The 20,394-nt window shown below is 41.1% G+C and overlaps 1 protein-coding gene across 5 annotated transcripts in view; it reads right to left on the bottom strand.

Moving 5' to 3' along the window:
* VIT (vitrin) overlaps window positions 1-20,394 on the bottom strand; it is a 117,561-nt gene that overhangs the window by 85,586 nt on the left and 11,581 nt on the right. For all 5 annotated transcript variants that reach the window (XM_003262730.3, XM_030800707.1, XM_003262731.4 and 2 more), the window contains exon 2: window positions 11,865-11,934. In XM_003262730.3, the coding sequence (XP_003262778.1) occupies window positions 11,865-11,916 (52 nt within the window). In that variant the 5' untranslated portion in view covers window positions 11,917-11,934. The remainder of the gene's footprint in view (window positions 1-11,864; window positions 11,935-20,394) is intronic.

Raw genomic sequence — 20,394 nt, forward strand, 5'->3', positions numbered from 1 at the left:
CCACTGCACCCCAGCCTGGGCGACAGAGTGAGACTTCATCTCAAAAAAAAGAAAACACACACGCCAGCAACATAGTTGTTACTTGTTATCAAGTAATCATTATCAAATATTATGTACTGTATATAACGGTATGTGCTATACTTTTATTTGGCAGCTGGCAGCTCAGTAGGTTTGTTTACACAAGCATCACCACACACACGTGAGTAATGTGTTATACTACATCAATGGCTACAATGTCACTAGGCAATAGGAATTTTTCATCTCCATTATAATCTTATAGGCGGCTGTTGACTGAGACATTGTTATGAAGTGCATGACTGTATTAAGATTGGAGAAATGAGATGTCTAGTTTGTATACTTTTCTCAGCCCCTGCTGAAAGGTCCCTTTAAAGACACCTCTTGGATACTTGTCCTTTGTTTTGCTGTGTTTAAATCTGACCACACCAACCTGACAAATCTCCATTTTCCAGAGGAAGGAATGTGGGTCTGGAGAAGTCCACTAATTTGTCTCATCCCATGAATTAATGATGGAGGTGGGATGAGCACCCTGGCCCTTCCTGTACTCTGCCCTCCCTTCCACAGCAGGTTTCCAGATGGCCAATTTCCAAATAGCCAGAGAACTGCATGTGCATGTGTGTGCATCTATGTGTGTGCACACTATGTGTGTGTGCACCTACTGTGTGCACCCATGTGTGTGTGCATATGAGTGTGCCTGAGGGAAGGCTGAATGCAGGGAACATATAAAGAGCCTCAGAAGAGAGGCTGTCTGGGAAAGAAAGGCACAGAGAAAGGGGCTAGGGAAAAGAAGGAGACTCATCACAATGTCTGAGAAGTGACCTGAGTATTCCCTCCTAGTCCCCTGGCAGCCTGGTTCTGTGTCCCATCGAGGCAACTGCAGATAGTTGAGCTTCCTCCTTAGAAACAGGAGCAGAACCTCCCACAGCATTTGGACACCACTCTCCTTCAAGTATATCAATAGGTGAAGAAGGGAGAATTCTGTATCCTTTCTAATTTAAAGTCTGGTTCCTTTTCAAGCACATAAGATGAAATAGAGCTTTCTCAGCCCTTGTGATGAGTCTCTCCTTCTTCTCCCCACCCCCTTTCTCCTTGCCTTTCTTTCCCAGACAGCCTCTCTTCTGAGGCTTTTTTGTTTTTTGTTTTTTGTTTTTTTTTTGAGACAGAGTCCTACTCTGTTGCCCATGCTGGTGTGCAGTAGTGCGATTTCGGCTCACTGCAACCTCCGCCTCCCGGGTTCAAGTGATTCTCCTACCTCAGCCTCCTGAGTAGCTGGGATTACAGGTGCCCGTCACCAAGCCCGGCTAATTTTTGTATTTTTAGTAGAGATGGGGTTTCGCCACGCTGGCCAGGCTAGTCTCGAACTCCTGACCTCAGGTGATCCACCCGCCTCGGCATGAGCCATTGCGCCCGGCCTGAGGCTTTTTATATATTCTCTCCATTCATTAAAAAGTGAACGTTGGCTGTTTTCATTATTGAAAAAAATACATGTTCTTTGTAGAAAAACGTAAACAACACAAATGTGGATGAATACAAAAGTATAATATTTTCCAGTCTTTTTTTGTATATATACAGGTATTCACATGAATACCTTTAAACAAACATTTGATCATACTCTTGTTGTTTACAATGTCTAATAACTTATTTCTACTTAATGATCTATATCAACATTTTTTCATGTCATTAAATGCTTTTTCTACAGTAATTTTAATTGCCTTCAAAGTATTGCACTATATGGACGTATCATAACTTAACCAAACTTTGATTTAATATAAATAGTGTAATCTTTGCATAGATCCATTATTTCCTTAAAAGAAATTTCCAAATAGAATTTCTTGTCTGAAATGTATGCTCACTTAAAATTTTGATACATGTTGTGAAAATTTCTGATACCTTTTTTTTTTTTTTTTTTTTTGAGACAGAGTCTTGCTCTGTCACCCAGGCTGGAGTATAGTGGTGCAATCTCGACTCACTGCAACCTCTGCCTCTTGTTCAAGCGATTCTCCTGACCCATCTTCCTGAATAGCTGGGATTATAGGAGGACAGCACCACACCTGGCTAATTTTTGTATATTTAGCAGAGATGGGGTTTCACCATGTTGGCCAGGCTGGTCTTGAACTCCTGACCTCAGGTGATCCTCCTGCCTTGGCCTCTCAAAGTGCTGGAATTACAGGCGTGAGCCACTGTGCCCTGCAGGTGTGTTTGTTTTTAACTGAACACAGATCCTCAATTTAGGTATAAATGGACTTAGGAGTTCTTGGATTGGCAATTATTTTTGAACAAAAACGTGGCAATGCCACCAAGTGTTTAAAAAAACTTTTTATTTATCTTATGATTATCCAGCTACTATGGTCTCAATGTTTGTTTACCCACCCCCTCAGCCCCCAGCTAGAATTCCTACATTGACATCCTAACCCCCAGTGTGATGATATTAGAAAGTGGAGCCTTTGGGAGGTCACAGGTCTTGACAGTGAACCCTCATGATGGGATAAGTGCCCTTATAAAAGGGACCCCAGAGAGCTAGTTTGCCTCTTCTGTCATGTGAGGACACAGCAAAAAGATGCCTCTCTAGGAACCAGGAATCCGACCCTGACCAGACTCTGAATCCATCAGCACCCTGATCTTAGACTTCCCAGCCTCCACACCGGTTAGAAATAAACTTCTGTTTTTCTAAGCCACTCAGTCTGTAGCAGTTTTTTATAGCAGATTGCATGAACTAAGACACTAGCTAACCTGTTCCAATGATGTGGCCATTGAATTATCTCCAATTTTGTCTACTAGCACTAGTTGAGGCCTGAGTAATTGACATAACATGTCCTAGGAGAACAGAAACATGAAAGAGAACTGAGTGAGAACCAGAAGTCTAGCCAGGCAGAATGAAGGCAGACATTTTTTAGGTGTATTTACTTCTGGGGTTTGAGTGGGTGTGAGTGTCCCGGAGGTCTAATTTTTATAGTAGCCTCTTGTCAATTAACTGTGCAAAGACCATATTTTCACTTAATGCTCAAAAATAAATATCTATAATCCTATAATATTTTTAAAACAAGCACTAAATACATACATAGAAAAAAAATTGAGCAAGGAGAGGGAGTAAGTGAAATAATAAATTTGGGTATCAATTTTTGTGGAAAACCAAAAACTGTTCTTGGCCTCTGTGCCTGAGGCAAGTGGCTTATAAGTCCTGGTATCATTAGGGCTGTAAATATTTTAGTAAGACCACCCCATCATTTGCTTTTGGTTGCCCAAGACCTTTTAGGCTGAAAACATGCATGGCTGGGTTCAGTTGAACAGCAGTAATTAATAAAGTCATTATCTTCGATGGCACACACAGGCTCTCCCCTCAGCTTCTGTGCTTATAATTAAAGCTCCTCAGAAACCACTCTTCCAGGGGAGGGCTGGTCAGTAGGGTCTGCAAATGTGCTTGTGCCCTGAAGCAAGTCTTCACTCCTCCCCAGCAATCCCCCTCTTGCTACATTGGAAATGGTAAATTGCATGTTGAAGTTGGGGAAGAGAAAAATCAGTCTTATGTTCGTTTTCCTAGGACGCCTAGCAGAGCACCAGAATGGATGGCTGATGCCCACTTCAAAGTGCAAAGCCGCAGACAGGTCTGAGAGCCAGTCCCTGTGTGAGAGTAGTTAATTATCTGGCAATGGAGGCCATGCATGTCAAGAAAACTTGAAGAGAGTTAAGTCTGGAACCCCAGATTCCAAGGCAATCATGCAGCAATGCTTCTCAGCAATGCTTTTCAGTCCTTAAAAATCCAGTGTTCTCTGGCCAACATAGTGAAACCCTGTCTCTACTAAAAATACAAAAATTAGTGAGGCATGGTGGCTGGCGCCTGTAATCCCAGCTACTCGGGAGGCTGGAGTAGGAGAATCACTTGAAACCAGAAGGTGGAGGTTGCAATGAGCTGAGATTGTGCCACTGCGCTCCAGTCTGGGCAACAAGAGTGAAACTCTGTGCAAAAAAAAAAAAAAAAAAAAAAAAAAAAAAAAAAAAAAAAAAAAAAAAAAAAAAAAAAAAGATCCAGTGTTTCAGTTTTGAATAACATAAATAATCCCTCCCCTCCCCTCCTTTCCCCTCCCCTCCCCTCTCCTCTCCTCTCCTTTCCTCTCCTTTCCTTTCCTTTTCTTTCTTTTCTTTTCCTTTCCAGTCTTGCCCAGGCTAGAATGCAGTGGTGTGATCACAGCCTACTGCTACCTTGAACTCCTGGGCTCAAGGGATCCTCCTGCCTCGGCCTCCCAAATAGTTGGGCTTACAGACATGTGTGCCACCGTGCCCGGCTACTTTTTTATTTTTTATAGAGACAGAGCCTCGCTATGTTGCCCAGGCTGTCTTTTCTTTCTTTAGTAGTGCTTGAAATGTTAAAGCATATTAAATACTAAAATTTCTCTTTCAGAAAAAAAATTTCTCCCACTTCACTCTCTCCCTCTCTGATGTGACAATCAGGACAGTTAAAATATTGATTTTTAAAATTTATTGTATAATGCATAGGGAAAATATAAATGAATAAGCTTGAAACTATGTTTAATCTTACTAGTGTTAAAAATGCAAGCTAAAACAAAATGAGGGGGTGTTTTCCCATATCATGCTAGTAAATATGGAACATAAAATTATATTTAATCCTGGCAGGGATTTGAGATTAGGGCTTTCCTGAACACTGTTGGTGAAGTATAAGCAGGCAGGGCCATTCTGGAAAGCAATTTCAAGAGCCTTAAAAACTTATATTCTTTGACCTAGAAAACAAACTCCTAGGAATATATCCCAAGTTATAATCAGAGGTATAGACAAAGATTCATGTAAAAAAATGCTCATTAGAGCATTATTTCTAATGGATCTGGAACTAATAAAATGTTGAAAACGTGCCAACAATGGGAAATCCTAGGCATTTATTACAAATGGTGTGTAATAGAATATTAAATTACCTGTGAAGTGTTCAGCTCTAACCTTAAGAATGACTCTGACAAGGTTAAAATATATGCAGATAAATAACTGGAACAAATATACTAAAATGTTAATGGAGGAATTATTATTTCCATTTTATGTTTTCTGTATTTTCCCCTTTTACATTTGTATTTAATATAAAATATATATTTTATATAGACATAATTTATATAATTAGAATCTTATATAAATGAGAAATAACTGATATAATTACAAAAAACAATTATTTTTTAGTCTGGTCATATTGAAATCATATAGATTTATAATAATGAAAATTGCTTTCTAAAATTGTTGGCATGATTAATCTGTGCGCATGTTTTCCAGTTTTCCTGTCAGTAATGAATTATAATCAGAATCCACATTATGTTCAAGAAAAGACATGAAATACCAGAACTTCTGATCAATGATCAAATCAGTGGGTACTTACTGAATATTTGTGTACCTAGAACTTTTATAGGCATGCCTCATTCTAGCCCATAAACTTCCTGTTAGATCTTTTTGGAGACCCTCTATTTGCTAACATAGGTAGTATCCACAATGCCTTCTTGAAAACCGATTTATAAAGCAGATCATTTAAACATAGTTCAGGTTTCCCTGATGCTTTAATTTAGGATTATATACTCAATGAAACATTTAGCATCAAATAAATCAGAACTTCATAGCAAAGCCATGACAGCTTATTCTCTACAATCACGTAAATCATAAAATTATGCTTCAAATCATAGGATATTTAAAGCTAGGAGGAGCTTTGGAGGTCATCCTTTATTTTATAGAAAGGAAACCAGAGCCAGTTTTAACCCCGTGGCTAATGCTGCAGTCATTTGGGGGAAGAAGTTGGAACCAGAAATGCGAGTTTGCCGGCTACAATGTTGGCCTCTTTCCTCCACTTGCTCCCTGTCAGTGCACACGTGGATTATAAACAATATTCCAATGACAATAAGCAGTATAAAACTCTGCTCTATCATGCATTGAAACATATCTAAAGCAAGCATGCTACCTCTTAAATATATTAACTAAACACATTAAACACTTAATTAACATTAATTTAGAGAGCTTTTGAGGGATCCTTGGATGGCTCCAATACCTTAAAAATCCAGCATCCTTAAGGACAATTATTTGTTTAGCAATATTTATTGAGTGCCTATGATATGTGGTGAGCACTAGAGATCCAACACTGAGCATGACACAGCTCCCGCCTTCAGTGAGTTAACAGATAGATTTTGGAGAGCCAGAAAAATGACAAGGCCAATATCTTGCTGCTATGGTGAGAATAAACACAGGACACCAAGGAAGTGCATAGGAAGATGGCCCAACCTAAAGGGGGTGGAGGGAAGCTTCCTGGAGGATAGCATGGTTTGTGGGAGCGGGTGTGGGGATGTCAGTGAGAGGAAGAGCATTCCAGGAAAGGGAACGGCATGTTCAAAGGCTTGTAGGTGAGAAATGATGCATTCCCCAGGGAAATCAGAAGTTCAGTGCCAGAGTAGGGGCTACGGTGAGTGACAAGAGCAGGGGAGGAGAGCAAGAGCCATATCAGGAAGGCCCCACAAGGCACTTGAAGAAACTTGCGCTGCATCCTAAAGGCAAAGGGAAAACACTGAGTTTGCATGGAGAGCAACAGAGTGGAGGTCAGATGTGGGCTTTAAGAGATTAATAGGGGCCGGGCGCGGTGGCTCACGCTTGTAATCCCAGCACTTTGGGAGGCCGAGGCAGGCGGATCACGAGGTCAGTAGATCGAGACCACGGTGAAACCCCGTCTCTACTAAAAACACACACACACAAAAAAAAAAAAAAAAAAAAAAAAAGAGATTAATAGGGTTATGGTAGAAAATGAGGTAAAGGCATAAGGATTTGGGGCAGGGAGGCCATCACAGCACCCAGAGGAGGGGTAGGGGGACTTAAGCAAATGGCCCTGAGGTGGAGACACGTTAGCAGAGGAGAGAGCTGGCAGGGAGGCAGACACGTGAGGACCTAGAGAGGGGACTATGTGAACGCAAGCCTCCTTGTTTTTCGTTAATAGAGTGATTTATTATTCTCCGCAGCTTCATTAAGGTATAATCGACAAATAAAAATCGTCTATATTTATGATGTTTTGATATATGTGTACATTGTGAAATGATTAAATCAAGCTAATTAACATAGCCATCACCTCACATACTTAACAATTTTTATGTGTGTGGTGAGTACATTTTAACTATACTCTTAGCAAATTTCAAGTAAACAATGCAGTTTTATAAGCTGTAGTCACTGTGCTGTACATTAGATCACCAGAACATATTCATCTTATAACTGAAAGTTTGAACCTTTTTTTTTTTTTTTGAGATGGAGTCTCACTGTTGTTGCCCGGGCTGGAGTGTAATGGCGCAATCTCAGCTCACTGCAAGCTCTGCCTCCTGGGTTTCAGCAATTCTCCTGCCTCAGCCTCCCAAGTAGCTTAGATTACAGGCGCCCACTACCATACTTGGCTAATTTTTGTATTTTTAGTAGAGATGGGGATTTCGCCATGTTGGCCAGGCTGATCTCGAACTCCTGACCTCAGGTGATCCACCCACCTCAGCCTCCCAAAGTGCTGGGATTGCAGGCATGAGGCACCACGTCTGGCCTGAAAGTTTGTACCCTTTGACCAGCATCTCCCTATTTTCCTGGCTCCCCAGCCCCTGGAAACCATTGTTCTACTTTCTGCTTCCATCAGTTTGGCTTTTGTAGATTCGATACAGTATGTAAATGAAATCATACAGTATTTGTCTTTCTGTGCCTGGTTTATTTCACTTAGTATAACATCCTTTGGTACATTTACATTGTAAATGATAGGATTTCTTTTTTTTAAGGCAGACTAATATTCCATTGTGTATGTACAGTGTGAGCTAAGGGCCCAATTACATTCTTCTGCATATGGATATATTATTTTCCCAATAACATTTACTGAAGAGATTGTTCTTTCCCCATTGTGTGTTCTTGTCACCTTTGTTAAAAATCAGTTAACCATAAATGTGTGGGTTTATTTCTGGGCTCTTTATTTTGTTCCATGGGTTTATATGTCTGGTTTTATGCCAGTACCATGCTGTTTTGATTACTATAGATTCGTAGTGTATTTGGTGGGTATTTGATGCCTCCACCTTTGTTCTTTTTGCTCAGGATTGCTTTGGCCTTTTGGAATCTTTTCTGTTTCCATATGAATTTAGAATTTTTTTTTCCAAATTTCTGTGAAAAATGCCATCAGAATTTCAATAGAGATTACATTGAGGATTGCATTGAAGAATCTGTAGCTTGCTTTGGATAGTATAGGCATTTTAACAATATTAATTCTTCCAATCCATGAACATGGAATATCTTTCCATTTATGTACATCTTCTTTAATTTTCTGCATCTTTTTGTGTGTGTGTGTCAGTCAGGGCCTCACTCTGTCACCCACGCTGGAGTGCAGTGGCATGATCGTGGCTCACTGTAGCCTCAATCTCCCTGAGCTCAGGTGATCTTCCCACCTCAGACTCCCCAGTAGCTAGGACTACAGTTACATGCCACCACACCTGGATAATTTTTAAAATTTTTTTGTAGATACAGGGTTTCTCCATGCTTTGCAAGCCGGTCTCAAACTCCTGGGCTCAAGTGATCTGCCCACTTCAGCCATGCAAGGTGCTGGGATTACAGGTGTGAGCCACTGTGCCTGGCCTCATCAATGTTTTATAATTTTCAATGCACAGATCTTTCACTTCTATGGTCAAATTTATTCCTAAGTAGTTTTTTTTATACTATCGTAAATGAGATTGTTTCTTTGATTTCTTTTTCAGATAGTTCATTGTTAGCGTATAGAGGTGCTACATATTTTTGTACTTTGATTTTGTATTCTATAACTTTACTGAATTCATTTATTAGTTCTAACAGGCTTTTGGTGGAGTCTTTAGGGCTTTCTGTATATAATATCATATTATCTGCAGAGGAAATTTTATTTCTTTTTCAGTTTGAATGTCTTTATTTCCTTTCCCTGCCTAATTGCTCTGGGTAGGACTTCCAGTACTATGTTGAACAGAAGTAGCAAAGGTAGGCATCCTTGTCTCATTTCTGATCTTAGAGGAAAAGCTTTTAGCTTCTCACTATTGATTATGATATTAGCTGTGGCCCTGTCATACATGGCCTTTATTGTGTTGAGGTACGGGGGTCTCCTTTTTCTACTTTGATTTCTTGCTATCTGAATAAGCACGTCAGAAGGGCAAGGGCAGGCTGAGAAAGGCAGGGGACGAAAGACAGCCAGATCTTCCTTTCTTGGTTCTGTGATGCTGGGAACTTGCAGAAGGTGAAATGGCCTCAGAGTTTGTTTGTTTGTTTTATTTGTTTGACTAAAGCCTATTCCCAACCTCTTGTCCCACCCTCAACCCATTCTTGTGTTAGAAACCTACTAGCTTGTATGTTAGAATGAAAAGAGAGGTAGTCTCCCAAAGGGGCAAGGTGGAAATGAAGGACCTTGTGCTTTCAAGTTGTAGTTCCCCAGTGTGCTAGCCCATTTTTTTTGTTTGCTAAAGCAAGCCAGGCATATAGAGCAATTGTAGAGGCAGTGTTGGGATGGTTGACCCCTGGAACTTGCCCAGTCTCTGAGGACAATAGCAATGGTTGGGGGAGGGCTCCTGGTCCAGGTACCTAGAAGTGCCTCAGGGCTTCTCATGGCCATCTGACAGGAGCCAAGGAATAGTGCCACTGGCTCCCGAGAGTGCCTGCTATCCTTGAGGACCTATCCAAAGTGAAGAGAGGGCATTGTTTGTGGCCTTTTCTTTGGCTCCAGGAGAAAGTAGCTTACCTGAGAGACAAGTAGCTTGGACAGAGCTGCCCCTAGGTCTCTGGCAGCCATGTTACATAGGGTTGGGTGATTAATAGCTCAAACATATAATTTGCAGGAAACTCTGAGAAGATGACTTGACAAAATTGGCAAGTTGATGGTGGAGTCAGGACTAGAACCCATATCCTCCTTTTGACTCCTGGTCCAATACTCCTTCCACCATGCCTGGAGCCCCCTTGCCTTCCCAGATGTATTACCTTCTTCTCTTCCAGTCCCCAGTTCTGCCAGGTACACACCCTCTGAACAGACCTTAAGCACTCTCATTATATTATGGGTTGAATTAAGTACTCCCAAATTTATATGTTGAAGTCCTAAGCCCCCGTATCTTAGAATGTGACCTTATTTGGAAATAGGCTCATTGCAGATATAATGTTAAGTTAGGATGAGGTCATACTGGAGTAGGGTGTGCCTCTAATCCAATATGACTGATGTCATTATAAAAAAGGAAATTGTGCAGACAGACACAACTACAGGGAGAATACCATGTGAAGATGAAGGCAGTGATCAGGGTGATACATGTACAGGCCAAAAAACACCAAAGATTGCCAACAAACAGCCAGAAGCTAGGAGAGAGACATGGAACAGATTCCTCCCTTGCAGCCCTCTGAAAGAACCAACCCTCTCGAAACTGATTTTAGACTTCTAGTCTCCAGAAGGTGGAGAGAATGGGTTTTTGGTGTCCTAATCCACCCAGATTGTGGTGTTTTGTTACAGCAGCCCTGGTAAACTAACAGGCTGTCTGAAAGGCTTCTGTGCTCCTTCCTGGCAGTAGTTTCACAATGCTCCACAGGGTTACTCTACCTGACAAGGCCATGGCACAGTGGGGCCAAGCTTAATGGAAGATTACCCTTGGGCTTGGCCCTGAACCCCTCAGCACTTCATTTGAGCGCTTCTAGTTGACCTACTGCTCTTCAAGGGCCTATCCAAGATTGCATACTCTGGTGATAATGGATTTTTTTAAAAAAAATAATCTATGGGCCGGGTGCGGTGGCTCACGCCTGTAATCCCAGCACTTTGGGAGGCCGAGGCGCGTGGATCACAAGGTCAGGAGATTGAGACCATCCTGGCTAACATGGTGAAACCCCATCTCTACTAAACATACACACACACGCGCGTGCGTGCGCGTGCGCGCACACACACACACACACACACACACACACACAGATTAGCCGGGCGTGGTGGCGGGAGCCTGTAGTCCCAGGCTGAGGCAGGAGAATGGCGTGAACCTGGGAGGCAGAGCTTGCAGTGAGCCGAGATTGCGCCACTGCCCTCCAGCCTGGGCGAGAGAATGATTCTGTCTCAAAAAAAAAAAAAAAAAAAAAAAAAAAAAAAAATCATCTCTGGCCGGACGTGGTGGCTCACGCCTGTAATCCCTGCACTTTGGGAGGCTGAGGCGGGCGGATCATGAGGTCAGGAGTTTGAGACCAGCCTGGCCAGCATGGTGAAACCCAGTTTCTACTAAAAATACAAAAATTAACCTGGCACGGTGGCATGCGCCTGTGATCTCAGCTACTTGGGAGGCTGAGGCGGGAGAATCACTTGACCCTGGGAGGCAGAGGTTGCAGTGAGCCGAGATCACTCCACTGCACTCCAGCCTGGGCGAGAGAGTGATTCTGTCTCAAAAAAAAGAAAAGAATCATCTCTAAAATCCTGAGTTGCCAATGCTATAGGTAGAGCCATGTCAGCGGTAAGAATTTTTGTTTGTTTTTTTGTGAAATTAAGAAATAAGAAGATCCTTAAATTTAGAATCTGCAAATATGCTGTATCTGAAATACTTGCTAATTGCTGAGGAATACACAAGATAGGTGTGTGTATGTGTGTGTGCAATAGGTAATATACCAAGACATATGTGTAATACATATACAGTATTTGCTTTACATAAAAACATATACATATGCATCCTGAATTTGATCTTTGCTTAACATTCTTACTTTAAACATCTCTTTAAAATGTTTCTTATAAAACGACACGCTGTGTTGTTTATATGCTCTGTCTTGGTTTAAAACTTTTCTTGGCTGGATTCTTTGGATCTTAGGAAAATGTTAAAAGGGTATCCAGATACACACATAAAAGTACTTACCAAGGAACATTTCAATAACAGATGCCTTCATAGTGAGAACAACAGTCCTCATAAATATCAGTATGACACCCTGGAGAGAAAGAAACAATAACATCATCATATTTCAGCCAGGGGTTCTGATTTCGATGCACAGAGTGTGTGGGGATGGGCTGCATCATTTTGCATTGCCCTCTGGAGTCTTAAGATTCCAGGCTATAGATTTCCATAAGCAGCACATAGAGATGTCAGTGGCTGACCTTGCTGGTGCCCAGAGATGCTATTCTCAGTTAGAAAGCCCATTCTGGCCACCAGCCTCCAATTCTTCAAATATTTGATGTTTACTTAGAACTGAAGAGGAAATAACTCTACAATTTTGAGAATATGTCCAAGTAGTCTTCTAATTAGGATGAAAGCCACATTTATGGCATTCAGAAAACATATTTAGATTACAATTATTAATTCTTCACTATTCATTCAATAAATATTTATTAAACTCCTATTATATGGCTACATTTTGTTAGAAAGTGCTAAAAATTGAATTAAAAAACAATTCTCACCCTTGAAAGACTTACAGTATAATACAGGTGGGAAAACATAAGTGGACACAAATAATCATGTTAAATTGCATAAGAGAAGGTTAAGGCCTCATAAGAGAGTGTAAGGGGAAATTTATAGAGCAGTGGTTCTCAAACTTTGCTGCATATTATTTAATAGTATCACCTGGGAGTTTAAAAAAATCCTGATGCCCAGGCTGTACCCCAGACCAATTGAATAAGACTGTCTTGGGTTGGGGTCTAGTTAATTAAGTTTTTAACAACTTCTTGAGTAATTCCAACATGCATCCAAGTTTGAGAAACAGTGGTTTTGAGTCGGGCTTCTTAAATCTTTTTTTTTTTTTTTTAGATGTAGTCTCTCTCTGTCACCCAGGCTGGAGTGCAGTGGTGTGATCTTGGCTCACTGCAACCTCTGTCTCCCGAGTTTAAGCAATTCTGTGCCTCAGCCTCCCAAGTAGCTGGGATTACAGGCATGTGCCACCATGCCTGGCTGATTTTTGTATCTTTAGTAGAGACTGGGTTTCACCATCTTGGCCATGTGGTCTTGAACTCCTGACCTTGTGATTCACCTGCCTTGGACTCCCAAAGTGCTGGAATTACCAGTGTAAGCCCCCGAGCCCAGCTGGCTTCTTAAATCTTAATGTGTATACTCATCACCTGGGGCTCTTGTTAAAGTGCAGGTTCTAATCCAGTAGGTGTGGGGTAGTGCTAGAGATTCCCCAAGGGCCAGAAATTTTAGAAGGAGAGAGACTATGGCAGCCATGGGAATAAGAGAAAGCCTCATAGAGATGGTAGCAACCGAGTCAACTTTGAAGAATGATCAGAGTTTGAACATGCAGAAATAGGAGAGAAGTGGCTCCAAGTGGGGGAACAGTGCCAACACAGACCCAGACGTTGGCGAGTGCAATAGATATGAAAATGCTGATGATCTATAAGGGAGTTTCTCATTTTTCTGTTAAGGCTATGAGGACACTGTCAAAGGTTTACTGATATTACTATTAATTGAGTATATTCTGTGTGTTCTGTATTGTTTTGAATCCACACCCTACGTCACCATGGTAGGTTTTATGATCCTCATTGAACAGATGAGGAAACTAAGACTTAGAGAAGGTAAATGTCATAACCGTGGTCCAAGGTGGTGAATAGGATTAGAATGGAGGTAAAAGTGGGTGGAGGAATCTGCCCTGGGCACAGGCAATAAGGGAGAAGTTTGTAGAGAATGAAAAGACTTAAAGTTGGTCTGCTTTTTATTATCCTTATGAGCTAGCAATTTTAAACAATGTCAGTGGTAGTAAAACACTCCTCCCCTCTGGGCACATGGCTTCCACTCTACCCCCTCTCCCTCCAGTGCCACGGCTGTGTGGCCCAAAGGTGACATTCATAACTCTACCCTCTGCTGTGTTCAGTGGTGTACTGGTTAAAAAAAACAAGAGATAAAAGCCCTGATTTGCAGAGCTTGTCAATTTCTGTGGTAGCAAATCCTCCTACCATGGCTGATTTTGAAGCCACCAAAGTGACATCACTGAATGGAGATCTAGAAAGAGATAATCACAATCTAGTACTAGCTAGGCCCAGTATAAGCTTATATCCAATATTTGATACACCGCTATGCATATTTATTAATAAAAAGCAATTATTAGATTATGGGTTGAGATAGTATACAAGTACTCAATGCAATTAAAGTTGTTTAGTATATGAAAGCTTTATTACGAGCAATTAAATTAAGCAGGAAGAGTAACCCCAAACAGAACTGATCACTTTGTTAATTTCCAACAACAACTGCAATGTGTTAAATTTCCCAATTAAGGTAGTTAGCCACTGGTTACGTAAAATCACATATACAATCTGTTTGGCAACTTGATGTTTAAGTAGCCAGATTATATTTTGGAAATAGTGTGATAACAGGTACTTTTTTTGTTTTTTATTAACTGGAGAAACTCCAGAACAATTTATGTATCTTCAAGCCTGAGCGTTTAACTTTCCCATTGGATAAATGCAGTATGCCAAGTTGTCCTATTGGACCCACCTATGCAGCCCCATTAATTGGCTGTTACCACTCAACAATGCAGATTTCATCTGAGTTATCCTTAACTTCTCTTTCTCGTACACCCCACATGCTCTCCACCAGCCAATCCTGTTGGCCCTACATTCAAAGTCTATCCAGAAACTGACCATTTCTCAGCATCTCAGCATTACCAATGCCATCTGTGGCAGGCTCTGCCCTGTCCCACCTAGATTATTGCAATTAGCCTCATAACTAGGTGGTTCCCTTCTTCCTTTGTCCTCTGCAGTCCGCAGAGCAGCCAGCATGATCCTATTCAAAGTAAATCGGTTCATGGCATTTCTCGGCTGACACTCTACAGTGGCTCCCTGTCTTACTCAGAAGAAAAGCCGAAGTCTTTAAAAGTGGCTCAAGACCCTGCTTAATGTGGCCTCCGTCAACCCTTCTGTTCTCATTTCTCACTATTCTCCTGCTTAATTAGTAATCTTCAGCCACACCGGCCTCTTGGCTGTTTCTGGAACACCTCTTACCTCAGGGTCTCTGCACTTGTTGCACTACGTTTTCCTCTGGCTGGATGCCATTCCCCCGGATAAGCACATGACTTGCTCCCTCATTTCTTTCAAATCTTTGCTTAAATGTTACCTGTCATGAGACATTCCCTAGTTATCCAATTTAAAATCACAATCCCCCTCCCACCTCACCCACCACCAACGAATATACCCTATCCCTTTCCTACTGTCTTTTTCTCGATTGACTTATCACTTCTGACATACTTTATACTTTACTTATTTTATTCTTTTATGGTGTTCCCCACTATAATGCAAGCTCCAAAAGGGCAGGAATTTTTATTTGACTTTTTGAGTGCTCAGTAAATATGTGTTGAATCAGTGTGTGAATAATGAGGGCTCCGCATTTTCCCTAGGAAATTTAAAGAGGAAACAAAACAAAGGGAAGACAATCTTATGAATACATTAGAAACTACTGAATTATTCACTTTATTTGATTGATTGATTGATTGATTGAGACGGAGTCTCACTCTGTCACCCAGGCTGGAGTGCAATGGTGCAATCTCAGCTTGCTGCAACCTCCACCTCCCAGGTTCAAGCACTTCTCTGCTTCAGCCTCCCCAGTAGCTGGGATTACAGGCACCTGCCACCATACCTGGCTAATCTTTGTATTTTTAGTATAGACGGGGTTTCACCATGTTGACCAGGTCGGTCTGGAACTCCTGACCTCATGATCCACCCGCCTCAGCCTCCCAAAGTTGGGGATTACAGGTGTGAGCCACTGCCCCCGGCCAAATTATACACTTTAAATTGATATTTTATGGTTTGTGAATTATATGTCAATAAAAACTAATAAAGCAGTATTGATACTATTGTTAATCAACAAACAAAACCAAAGGGAAGGCAGAGAGCAGAGAGAAGTGCTCTCAGATCTGTCCTACAACTTTAGAGTCATGATGGACATGACCTTTAGAAGCTGGAATGAATGGATAAAAACCAACGGGATTCCGGGAGATGCTCTAATCCCCGAGATCTCACCCAAGTGTTGGCTTATCAATAATGGAACCTGACCAGAATCACTCTAGTGTCTTAGAATACTTGAAGCTTCTTTCTCACCACTGCAATTTCTATGCTTGCTTGGTCTGTTTACTCAAGCACTTAAAATGTAAATGCACCTTTTGAAATGTGTGAAAAAAAAATCAAACCCTCTCTCAGCCATTGCCAAGGCTGAGCATGAGGACTGCCACCAGCACCATTAAGCAGTTTCTGCAGGCAGTCCAATGTCACAGAGCTGTGGGGCACATAGTAATGCTGGAGCCCTAATTCCTCATGTGCTCACCCAGGTTCTAACAAAAACTGAACAATAGGGGCTTCCAAAAGAATGTGTTACTGATTCACTAATTTATGGATTGTGCCATGAGATATGACATAAAGAATCCCAAATATGTAGTTCTGGTGAGGCAAATGAAGCCTGGTTGTGAAAAAAGAGTATACATTAGTGTAAGTGGTTTAGCACAACAAATTTCATTATATCTCTCTTTCTGCCCACAGTTAGAAGAGAGCAAGTTGGTAATAAATAATAATATCGCTTTATATTTATATAGTTTTTCACAGATTTTTTTGTTTTGTTTTGTTTTGTTTTTTTTTTTTTTTTTTTTTTTTTTTTTTTTTTTTTTTTTTTTTTTTTTTTTTTTTTTTTTTTTTTTATTAGTTTTTCACAGAGTTTTAAATAAAGTGACTTTGTGTGCATTTCTAGAGTTGTCTATTTTGTTCACTGTTCAGTTTCTAGAGCCTGGAATAGTGTTTGGTAGTGGGCACAACAATACACGTTTGTTGGGAAAATGAGTAAATATAAACTTGTTCTTCACAGTAAACTTGTGCAGGATGTGGAGTATGCACAATTCCCATTTTAAAGATAAGGAAACTGAGGTCTGCAGTGGGTAAGTGGCTTATTCAAGGTCACATACCCAAAGTCAAGCCTGGGTTTCATGGCTCCTGATCCTGTACCCTTCTTTCTACCCCTTGTGTCTAAGACAATCTGCAGGTTGCATCTTGTTAAGATTGAAAAAGCAAAATGGACTTTTCTTAAATCTCTGCATCAAAATGCTTGAGATTTACAGATAAGGGGCAAATTGCTCATCAGTTAAAGATGTATGAGAAGAATGCACTTTGTCAAATGTGGAGGAAGTGTAAAAAGGCAAAGAAAGAGAAAAGTAATTTAAGCAGGGAAAATAAAGACCACAGCGAGAAGAAGACATTTGATAATGTTCAGCTCTGGTGACCAGGAAGTGTAAAAATTAAAGCAAGTCCATTGGGAATTGAATGTGGCAATGCATGCAAAAGCAACTTGGAGAAAGAATGACTAAAATTAAAAAGACTCATACTACTAAGTGTTGGTGAGAATGTGGAGGACTGGAATAATTGCTAACAGGAATGTAAAATGGTACAACTAATTTGGAAAACAGTTTGGTAGTATCTCGAAAAGTTAAGAAGCTAAATATATTCCCACCATACGTTGCAGCCATTTCACTCCCAGGCATTTTCCCAAGAGGAATGAAAGTATATGTCCAGACAATGACTTCTGCATGTATATTTTTAACAGCTTTGTTTCTCATAGCTCCAAACTGGGAACAATGCAAAATCTATCAACAGATAAGTGGAAAAACACATTGTGGTTTATCTATACAATGGAATACTACTTAGCAATAAAAAGGAATGAACTATTGATACATAATGTAAATGAATCTCAAAATAATTATGTTAAGTGAAAGCAGTCAGACAGAAAAGTATATTCTGTTCAATTTTACATTCATATCATTACATTACATCTAGAAACTGTACTCTATAGTAACAAAGAGCACATCAGTGGTATCCAGGAGCCTGGAGAGTGGGAGTGGAGAGTCCTGGAGACATAAAGGCAGAAGTAAAAGATGACAAAGGAACACATGAAAAATTTGGGGATGAATATGTTCATTATCTTGCAGTGGTGATGGTTTCACAGTATTCATATGCCAAAACTTATCAGACTCTATACTTTAAATATATATATTCTTCATGCCTAGAGAGTGGGAGGAGTGTTCACTAGAACTCAATAACAGTGGTTGTGTCAGGGAAAGAGAACTGGGTAAGTGGTGATCAGAGATGGGAAGGAGTCTTACCATTTTGTCCTATTTAAATCTTTACCCTGTGCATATATGTTAATAAATCCAACATTAGTAAAATATAAAAATGAAATAATGAAAAAACTCTTGAAATTGAAAGGGACACTTAAGAAGTATTGTTGTTATCATTGTCACTTCTACCACCAAATTTAGCAGTGATTCAATTAACATAAACCAGATAGAGTCTGCAGAGCTTCATTATATGTGGTCTGTTAGGAAGATTTAACATATACAGACAATGTTAATCTCAAATGGGAGGCTGCAGCAATCTCCTAACTCACTCTTGCTCCTTGCTCCAGGTCACTCTTTCTTTCAGTTGGAAAGGATCAGCTTCCTAAAGCACAGGTCTGATTGTGCATTCACCTGTTCAGAATTCTTCTTCATAGTCCACTCATTCTCTACAGAATAAAGCTCAAATTCCTTAGTGAGGCATTACAAACTCTTCATGAAATGGCCTGCCTTCCCTTTCAACACCATCTCACTGCAATTCTCCTGAGTAATCCTCTCTTTTGACCCCAGCACACCTGGGCTTTTGGTCTTTTCTCCACACTCTGCATGTCAGTACCTTGGCTCACATTCACATTATTGTTCTATCTGGACTACTTTACCAACCCTCACCACAAACCCATCCATCTTTCAAGCTTCAGCTCCTGGGCCACCTCTTCTATATAAATCACCCTGATTTCCTAAAACCAAAATTCATCTTCTTTCATGCATCCATTAATCATTCAAAAATAAAAGTATACGTACTATGTGCCAGGCAGAGAGAAACAAGATGCAGGTCTTGGCATCAAGTTGCTTTGAGTCTTCCTGCGGGAGACTGGCATGCATGCATCATAACTAACATTTGCTGAGCATATACTAAGTGTCAGTAATATATTAACTCATTTAATCTTCAAAACAAGCCGATGAGGTAGAGACTATTTCTTGCCTTCATTTTAGAGGTAAGGAATTGGAAGCATGCAGAGGTTCCGGACTTTCCAAGGCTAGGAAGAAGAGGAGCTGGATTCAAACCAGATGCTCTAAGTCCAGAAACTCTGCATTTCCCCCATTGCCATAGCTGTTTCATAGTACATGCACTTACTCCATCTTCATTCTAACTTAATTGACCTGAGTTGACATCGATATTGTTTTATTTATTTATTTTTGAGACGGAGTTTCGCTCTGTCACTCAGGCTGGAGTGCAGTGGTGTGATCTGGGCTCACTGCAGCCTCCACCTCCTGGGTTCAAGCAATTCTCCTGCCTCAACCTCCCAAGTAGCTGGGATTACAGGCATCCACCACCACACCTGGCTAATTTTTGCATTTTTAGTAGAGATGAGGTTTCACCATGTTGGTCACGCTCGTCTCGAACTTCTGACTTCAGGTGATCTGCCTGCCTCGGCCTCCCAAAGTGCTGGGATTATAGGTGTGAGTCATTGCGCCTGGCCCAATATTGTTTTAAAGGTTTCCAAGTGACTCTACTGTGCAGACAGCATTGGGAACCTCTGCTACTAGGGGTGCAGTGATGGCAAAAGGGTGGATGGGCACATATGCCTGAAACATGGGGACTGGGAGGGGCTCAAATTTATTTAATTAGGAGGTTGGAAAACAATGAATGAGTGAACAGGAAAGGACAGGACCCAGCGACAGAGGAGCTTCAGAACTGGGAGTTGTTCAGCCAGGCTGGGAGAGGAATCAGACTGTCAGAGAGGGATGAAAGGCCATGTCAGCCTTGAATGTCATGCCTAAAGAATGTGGAACTGATCCTTTAGGCAACAGGGAGACATGGAGGGCTTAAAAATTACTTTTGCATTCATCATTTTTAATAAGCCCCCTAGAGGCTTACTTGAGCCACTCGCTTGGAAAAAAATCTGCCCTAGTAGACATGTAGAATTTATGTAATGTTGGTGTTTGTCTGATCTACAATGCTACATGGGGGAGCACTGAACCATACTCTTTGTCCATGAGGTAGAAAGAGCCAGTGTCCATCTGGAAACATTTACTAGTTATAAGAGGCTTGTGCTGTGTTTCCAAAATGCCAAAAATCCCTTGAGGACAGACATCTCTGAATGGGGAGAGGCCACATCTGCAGCCTTGCTTTCTTCATCTCTGCCTGACCGTAAAGCCTCCTCCGCTTGTCAGTGGATGTGAGTTGATCTGGTGAAGATGGGAAAAGGAAGCTGGCACTAGGTGGGAGGTGGGGAGGTCCTTTAAATGTGGTGGTGGCCTCTATCTGTACATAAACCTTCATACAGATGTATTCCTCTGGCCGAGGTCTGAAACACGGCATTTCCTGTTGCCACAAAACCAGGGACCACCTTAGGGTCATCATTACAATCCCCCAGG

The sequence above is a fragment of the Nomascus leucogenys genome, chromosome 19 (genome assembly GCF_006542625.1).
Source record: "Nomascus leucogenys isolate Asia chromosome 19, Asia_NLE_v1, whole genome shotgun sequence".
Classification (NCBI taxonomy): Eukaryota; Metazoa; Chordata; class Mammalia; order Primates; family Hylobatidae; genus Nomascus; species Nomascus leucogenys.